We start from the raw sequence: 6,808 nt of genomic DNA, 5'->3' as shown, positions 1-6,808 counted from the left end.
CTCCACGCCGCCTCTCGCCGACACACCGCTGGACGACCTCGTCGTAACACGAGGCTCTCGGAAGTTCCGTGCTACCCTGCTTGTTGCCTCTGTGCCGACGGAAGGCGACGGATAGCACCGGGCCCTCGACCCTCTTCACCGCGACAAGGGGCTCTTGGGAGCTCGTCCGCACTCCAGGCTCCCTGACAGGAAAAGTTAGCCTACTCACCAGAAGGTCACCAATCATGCACGCGATATGTATTGAGCACGTGCAGAATAATACTATAGTTGATCGTCAGAGAGAACTAGGATGACAGCTCGGCTGGGTGCGTCAAAAACCTCCCTAGGAGGGAAAAAGCTACCAGCGACGTTGAGCGACGCCCCATTAGATCCTCTCACGAGTCACTTTGAGCGTGGTGATGTGTCGCTCAAGTGTTTCCGCCAAGGGCGAACACAGCTGAGCATATCATTAGCGACGATTCAGGGCGACGCCCAGGTGCAACTCACCTCGATCACTCGACTAGCCTTGGTCCAGAGTTGGTCGAACTGTTCGAAAGAATGCCGGATGTCCTGCACTGGGATAGGGGCTTGTGGCATTTCGCCCGCACGGTTCAGCGTCGTCGTATTCAGCTTGGCGAACCGCATCAAAGCCTAGGCCCACGCCAGTCAAACCTGCCGGACCCTGGAAGGAATAGCATACACTCACGTTAAACTTCCACAAGACGTTCTTCTGCTTCTCTGATTGCGCGTTCAGTTTCTTGAGCACCTCCAAGTACCACACCAGCGCAGTACAGAACTCAACCACCGGAACACGGTCACCGGCGCGCGTATACCATCCCGTGAGTTGACTGTCCCACTGGGCAGACGTCTCCTGCAACAGACGAGCACGCTCCTCCCGAAGGAGCCGGATTTCTTCAGTGACACGGGAGATCTCGCTTGGGAAGGCTTCTGTTGCCCATGCGCGACGTTTGTCAATTGTCTCCATGTATCCTTGATGACCGTCCTATGACGCGCAGCTATGAGCCAAGCAATATACAGAACGAACATCGATACTCACTTCCGTCAAGACAAGATCAAAACATGCATCCCACCGAGCCTTCCCAGCAACGACAGCAGCAGCATGCTGTACCACATCCTCGCATGAACGCTCTAGGGTGGGATACACATCCATCATCGTCTCTCTGTCCGCCTTCTCCAGGTGCAGAAGGTAGCCATCATACAGCATCTTGAACTATCCAGAGGCGTCAGGAGTGCGCAAAACAACGAGTCAACGAAGATGTACCTGAAGCCACAGGCTGTTGAGGTCTGCGGAGCGTTGTTGGGCAACGGCTACCTCGTTGTTGAAACGAGATGTAAGTGTGGTATCGCCAGGATATAATTCGAACAGCATGGCCCGGGAGCGCGTGATGACATATGGAGTCGCAGTCGAGAACGTGTCGAAGTTGCACTGCAGGCGGACGGTCAGGATAGTAGCCCAGCGTCCAGTATCGGACGGTAATGCATTGCGCTGTTGAATGCTGGAAACAGAACGGACTGTGAGCAACGCAACAGCATTTGAGCCACTGAGCGTCGGAACGCACCTTTCGAGTTCGCTATCCAGGTGAGTAATGAGGTCTTTTATCGCCGGAGGGAAACCTTGGACTGCAGTCAAAGCTATTGCAGTTTGCACACCGGACATCTGTAAACTTGGGAGTCGTGTTCGAGTGGAACTGAAGGGAGGAGCATTGAAGTGGCGGGTCGCGGAGGAGAGCACGGAATGCTCCCGGTGTGCCACTCGGCAAGACGCAGGACGCCAGACCAACCTTTGTTCACAGTCTGTCGCGCAATTGTCCAGAGCGATGTAAGAGACCACAGCGTATCTCAACGCTCCTTCGTTCGAATTCGTACGGATACATAGAACTTGGTACATAACTACGACAACATCATCTGCCAACATCACTCAGTAAGACGCCGCACTTTTGAGACAAAGAAGACGTACCACGCCATGCTGCACTCCGAGACTATGATGCCAAAATCACAACATCCCATCGCCCTGCCATTATTCAGACATCTCCTCGCCATGTATACGCACGCGATAGAGCCTAGTGGACGGCGCCCCCCAGTTCGTCCTGATCTCGAGAACGACAGCACCAAAAAATATGCGGCTCGCAAGCACCGTAGAGTCGATGGCGAAAGTCTGAACATTCTTCTCATTGTCGATGGCGTACTCGAAAGCGGCTAAAGGTAGGAAGGTGCCGTTGTTCGTGATGGGTGGGGCGCTGCCGGTTGAGTTTAGGGGGGACATCTGGAAGCGTTCCAGGAAGGCGAGATGACGCTGCTCGTTTCCCAATCCCTCAAGAAGACCCCACAGTACCATATGACGGGGGGCTTGACGAATGTCTGCTGCGAGCTCTCGTGGAATGTGATCGATGCTGACGTGCGTAGGGTAGATGAAGGCAGGTAACTTGATGCCAACCTGGCATTGTGCATCAGGGATAAGCCAATGCGACCCAGTACGCATGTCCTCGTCTAGGATGAGCTCGGGTGAACGAATTGAAGAGGACGGGAAGTCCGACTGAAACGACGACGTGAGCTTGTAGGCTATCTTGGCGCCATCAGCAGCTAGCGCAAAGTCACGACGACCGACAGGGTCTTTGACTGCCGCGCGAAGCGATTTCTGCACGTACGAGGCGATGTGGACGGGAATGGATGCGGCACGACGTGGCTGGCGGAAGAGGCCGTGGGGAGAGGTGGGTACCTGTATGGTTGACGCACTGGCCAAAGCTCGTGCAAGGTGACCACCGGGAGCGAAGAGAGCGGGGCCGGCCCACATTCCTAAGGCCATGGCGGACAGGCTGCATACAATGATGACCAGGGTGTAAGAGCGGCGCTTCTCCTCAGCAGGCGCAGATTTCTTGCTGCTCCGCTTGCTAACGCGCTTCTCTTCTTGAGGCTCGGGATCTGAGGGAGGAACTGTGGATTTGAAGTGCACACGTCGCTCTGCAATAATGAGGATCAGGAAGACGCTTACTCCGGTCGGAGAACTACCCTACTTACTGCTGCTGTCTGACGGCGGCTGCACCGACGAGAGAAATCTGGAAGGATCGTAGGGATCCATAGTAGCCCCGAGCTTAAAGAGGGAGAGGTCGGTGAGCAGAATGGTGGAGAAGAGAGTGAGCCACTTGCCGATGGCGGACGGAAGCAAGGCTGGCTGCATGCGGCGCGGATGGGAATTGCCACCTCGTGGCGCCGGTTGATTGACGCCGCCCTGCATACCTCCCAAGTACGATACTTCGTGGACTTCTCCATGCATACAATGTGCACGCTCTAATTGTATATTGACATACTTCAAATGGCACATGGGCAGAAGACATAATGGGAAAGTATCATACAGATGAAGACATACGACGCAGGACGAATAGATAATACAGAGATGGTGGATGACGACGAAGCACAAACCACGCTGTGAAGAACGACTTAACGACCCATCTGATTCTTCAGCTGCTTCACTCCCCACGTAGGGGACACCCACGAAGGCTGCTGCCTTTTAGGCGTGATAGTGAGTCGCCTACCATCATCGCGCATGTCACCCTCCCGAGCCCGCTTCCAATGGCCGACGCCATCGTCGCCGATGACCCAGATCCACAGCTGTACTCCGCGCGTCTCGCCACGCAAAATGTTGCAGTACACGTCACCCACAGTAAGCTCGGGGTAGGAAGAGAGGTCGGGGGGGTGACGGAGGGGTACAGTGGTGAAGGACTCCCAGAAGTACGTGAGCACGTCGGGCTCCGTGGTGGATGTAACCCTTTCTTGCCTGATGAAGATAGGTTCACCGTCCTGTGGCGGAAGTTAAGCATACAAGGTAGTGTAGAAGCGGCAGTCACTCACTTGTTCCCCGTAGCGTGTCACTATTCCTCCGTCGGGCTTAAGGCGTGCATCAATAGCACGCATCGACCCACGCCTGCCCGGCTTGTTGGTGCTTTTGAGGGACGAACGAGACGAGGATCTCGTCAGACGTGCACCTGAGCTAGGCTTCGCATGAGGCACCGAGCTGTTCCGGGATTCATGATGATCATCCGGAGTGCGCCCCCGCACCCGGGAGATGGAAGACGGTGGCGGCGGCGAAGATGACAGACTAGAGAGAGGAGAGCCAAGCAGATCGTCCGCCGCAGACCCGGAGGCGACAGGCGTCGCGGCGCGCTGGGAAGGCGTAGCATGGACGGGGCTGACCGCGCTCTCTTGAGTTTGTGGAGGGGCAGAGGTGTCTCGCGTGTTGGACAACAGTTTGACACGTTTCATACTATTCGGGGGCGTCAGTTGTCGCCTCAGATGAAAGAGAAGGTGTCGAGCGCACCTGGTGGATTGAGTCTTGAAGACACGCGTGATCGTGAGCTGAGCGCTGCGGACGCGACGCGGAGGCGATGGCGCAACACATTTGATCACATTCGGACGGTTCCCGAAGGCGACCATGGTGGCTGAGAAGACATAGGGGGAGTGAGCAGTTGAGAGGAGCTTGGATTGCACTGGTGCCATGTCGAAGATATCGGTGTGGACGTTGAGGAACACGAGAATGGGTGGGTATGTTGTAGTACGGGGGTGGGTATGTCGTTTAGAGGCAAGAAGAGAGGTATTTATGGACTCACGACGATAGAGCGTGCTGACGCGTCCTCGTCGCAAGCTGCGCATAACGTCTGAAAGAGACTCAAAGAGACTCAAAGATACTCTTGCCAGTTAACGAGCAAAGAGCTAAACGGCGGGACGTACGCACCAAAGAGACATCAGGCGTTTATCACGGATTGGATCAATGCGCTCTTTCGGGACGGCAGGCGCCTGCAATATCATCACAACAAAACAATACTACCCGCTTAGAATCAACGTGAAGCTCACCCTTGCACGTCCCGAACGCCCTTCACATGGCGACGCACACCTCCACGCCGCTGTGCACACACGCTGGAAAGTCGTAGAAGGCTCTGCGTGTCAGTTGGCCGCCCCGAAGAAGATCACAGCCACTACGAAGGCCAGAACCTGGATCGTCGCGGTTCAGGGTGGCAGTGAGAGGGCAATTCGGAGAGATCCCACGTTGAACGTTCAACTCTGTGCCAACTGTAATCGTTCTGCAGCCCCCGACCCGTACATCAATCATGGTACTCCAACTCGAACCTCTCCGACTCGACATTCATCCCAAACATCAGTAAGTCTGCCATGTCCGTCATCAGAACTGCACAAGCTAATGCAGCGAGCACGCCGAAGGCCATGAAGACATGAAAAAATATCGTCTGGGTACACATCAGTGCATTGTAGAAGATGAGTCGTGAATACGCTCACTCCGGCAGTAGAGGAGTACACATCCTCGCAAGAGTCGTCCTCCCATTCCTCCTGCGTTGCATCCTGACTGCTCGCAGAGGCCCAGATGATCACACTAGAGGAGGAAGACTCGTTCATCACACCTGTAGCGATGAAGAATCGATCTGTGTGTTCGTCGTAGCGTGCCTGGAGTGAAGTGACCATGAGCACTATTGATAACGAAATCTGGCGAGATAGTCAACTCACAGCGATTGCGAGTACTTTCTGGTTGTCTGCGGCATGTGAGCGAGGCGCGTGCGGCGGCATTGAGAGAAGACGTACGAGGAATGGCCATAGGGGGCAATCGCTGCGCGGCTTCCACGTACCACACGTTGATGCATCCGGACGTGCTTCCACCCAAGATGGCGTGACCCCCGTGGATGAAGAGAACGGGAACAGCGCGGCCGTAATCACCAGGATTGTGCGAGAACGTGCGGATGACCTTGCTGGACTCGAGGTCATAAACATCGAAACCAACTGCAAGGTTGGATGCCGCAAGGAAGCCACCATTGGGAGAGAGACTGCTGCAGACGCTAAGATGGAAGTTCAGGATAAAACCTTCGGCGACATGGATAGGTGTACCTACATAGTGCCTGATGTATCTATGACCTTCATGAGCTTCCAGTGTTGTGTATCGAAGAGGCTGAGTAATGACTGTAAGGTTCGGTTTTCGAAGTTAGCAAGCAAATCAGAACTCACCGAATGCCGTGGTGCAGATAGGTTGTAACTAAGAAAGATTGTGCGAAACCGACGCCAGTGACAAGGACCTCGGCATGAGTGACGCCAGCCACGCACTTCTGCGTCTGAACATCATTATCGGTCTCGCTGGAGTCACTGAGGTCGCCTTCGTCTTCTCCTTCATCATCGACCACGTCAGTTGTCTTGCCGTCACTTGTTGGAAGTGGCAGCTTCCTCAAGAGGCATGACAGAGCAGCTGATTACATGTCAACGCAAGAACTCGCGGATATCAGGATGATGATCGCACCGTTTGTGTTCCAGTCCCAGACACGCAATTCTTCGTGGGCCCCGGAAGCGACAAGATTGCCAGAAACAGCGAGGTGTTCGACAGGATAGTCGTGCGCCCAGAAGCCAGAGACCGTAATCTGCCCACAAGAGGCTCTCAGTCACGTTGAGTCTCAAGAGTCATAATGCCACTCACCTCGTCCTCCTTCTTCACGAGTGAGGACATCACGCCATCTTGCAATCCGCACACCAATGTGTTATCGTTGAACCAATGCAACGAAGTAATCGCAACCTTGGCGCGATATACATCGAGCAACGTCCAGGTGTTAGTACTCCAGATGCATACAGCGCCGTCTAAGCTAGCCGTCGCGAGAAGTGAGCCTTCAGGATTGAAAGAAATGGCCGTGATGCCTTGAGAATGTCCCCCGGAGAGGTGAGCGGTCTGTGTGTAGACAGATTCAGACATAGTCGCAGTTAGAAGCCAGACGAAGAGGGGATGTAAGTCTTCCCTCCAGAGCGTGCCACTCGGGCGTATCTTATTACA

At 54.7% G+C, this 6,808-nt stretch overlaps 4 protein-coding genes across 4 annotated transcripts; all 4 read right to left on the bottom strand.

The window, feature by feature from the left end:
- Nucleotides 1-242: 242 nt before the first annotated feature.
- Nucleotides 243-1,689, bottom strand: L226DRAFT_610366 (uncharacterized protein). Its single transcript, XM_067686151.1, has 6 exons — nt 1,560-1,689; nt 1,262-1,496; nt 1,037-1,210; nt 686-982; nt 487-630; nt 243-436 (listed from the first exon to the last, which is right to left on the bottom strand). Exons 1-6 carry the CDS (start codon nt 1,655-1,657, stop codon nt 365-367), a joined length of 1,020 nt encoding a protein of 339 aa, XP_067539019.1. The 5' UTR covers nt 1,658-1,689; the 3' UTR covers nt 243-364.
- Nucleotides 1,690-1,845: 156 nt separating this feature from the next.
- On the bottom strand, nt 1,846-3,175 carry L226DRAFT_610365 (uncharacterized protein; the record flags this gene model as incomplete). The annotated part of the gene is made up of 3 exons (XM_067686150.1): nt 1,846-1,905; nt 1,958-2,958; nt 3,016-3,175. The coding sequence occupies 2 exons, from the start codon at nt 3,173-3,175 to the stop codon at nt 2,018-2,020; spliced, it is 1,101 nt and encodes a 366-aa protein (XP_067539018.1). The 3' UTR covers nt 1,846-1,905; nt 1,958-2,017.
- Nucleotides 3,176-3,278: 103 nt separating this feature from the next.
- L226DRAFT_610364 (uncharacterized protein) lies at nt 3,279-4,707 on the bottom strand. Its single transcript, XM_067686149.1, has 3 exons — nt 4,313-4,707; nt 3,847-4,258; nt 3,279-3,795 (listed from the first exon to the last, which is right to left on the bottom strand). Exons 1-3 carry the CDS (start codon nt 4,642-4,644, stop codon nt 3,436-3,438), a joined length of 1,104 nt encoding a protein of 367 aa, XP_067539017.1. The 5' UTR covers nt 4,645-4,707; the 3' UTR covers nt 3,279-3,435.
- A 386-nt stretch (nt 4,708-5,093) lies between these two features.
- L226DRAFT_568081 (WD40 repeat-like protein) lies at nt 5,094-6,730 on the bottom strand (the record flags this gene model as incomplete). The annotated part of the gene is made up of 8 exons (XM_067684125.1): nt 5,094-5,234; nt 5,284-5,448; nt 5,509-5,534; nt 5,584-5,834; nt 5,888-5,944; nt 6,001-6,235; nt 6,287-6,404; nt 6,461-6,730. 8 exons carry the CDS (start codon nt 6,728-6,730, stop codon nt 5,094-5,096), a joined length of 1,263 nt encoding a protein of 420 aa, XP_067539016.1.
- Between the last annotated feature and the right edge of the window lie 78 nt (nt 6,731-6,808).

This window comes from Lentinus tigrinus (assembly GCF_003813185.1).
Source record: "Lentinus tigrinus ALCF2SS1-7 unplaced genomic scaffold L226scaffold_5, whole genome shotgun sequence".
NCBI classification, from domain to species: Eukaryota; Fungi; Basidiomycota; class Agaricomycetes; order Polyporales; family Polyporaceae; genus Lentinus; species Lentinus tigrinus.
The sequence above is the reverse complement of the archived record's forward strand: the minus strand, read 5'-3'. Positions and strand labels throughout refer to the sequence as shown.

Excerpts from the sequence above, each read along its gene's own strand:
- L226DRAFT_610366 (XM_067686151.1), bottom strand. The coding sequence starts at position 1,657 with ATGTCCGGTGTGCAAACTGCAATAGCTTTGACTGCAGTCCAAGGTTTC. Across the intron at positions 983-1,036 it reads TTGATCTTGTCTTGACGGAA|GACGGTCATCAAGGATACAT; the intron begins GTGAGTATCGAT and ends TGCGCGTCATAG. Across the intron at positions 437-486 it reads AGGCTAGTCGAGTGATCGAG|CTGTGTTCGCCCTTGGCGGA; the intron begins GTGAGTTGCACC and ends TGATATGCTCAG.
- L226DRAFT_610364 (XM_067686149.1), bottom strand. The coding sequence starts at position 4,644 with ATGCGCAGCTTGCGACGAGGACGCGTCAGCACGCTCTATCGTCGTGAG. Across the intron at positions 4,259-4,312 it reads TTCAAGACTCAATCCACCAG|TATGAAACGTGTCAAACTGT; the intron begins GTGCGCTCGACA and ends GCCCCCGAATAG. Across the intron at positions 3,796-3,846 it reads TGACACGCTACGGGGAACAA|GACGGTGAACCTATCTTCAT; the intron begins GTGAGTGACTGC and ends CTTCCGCCACAG.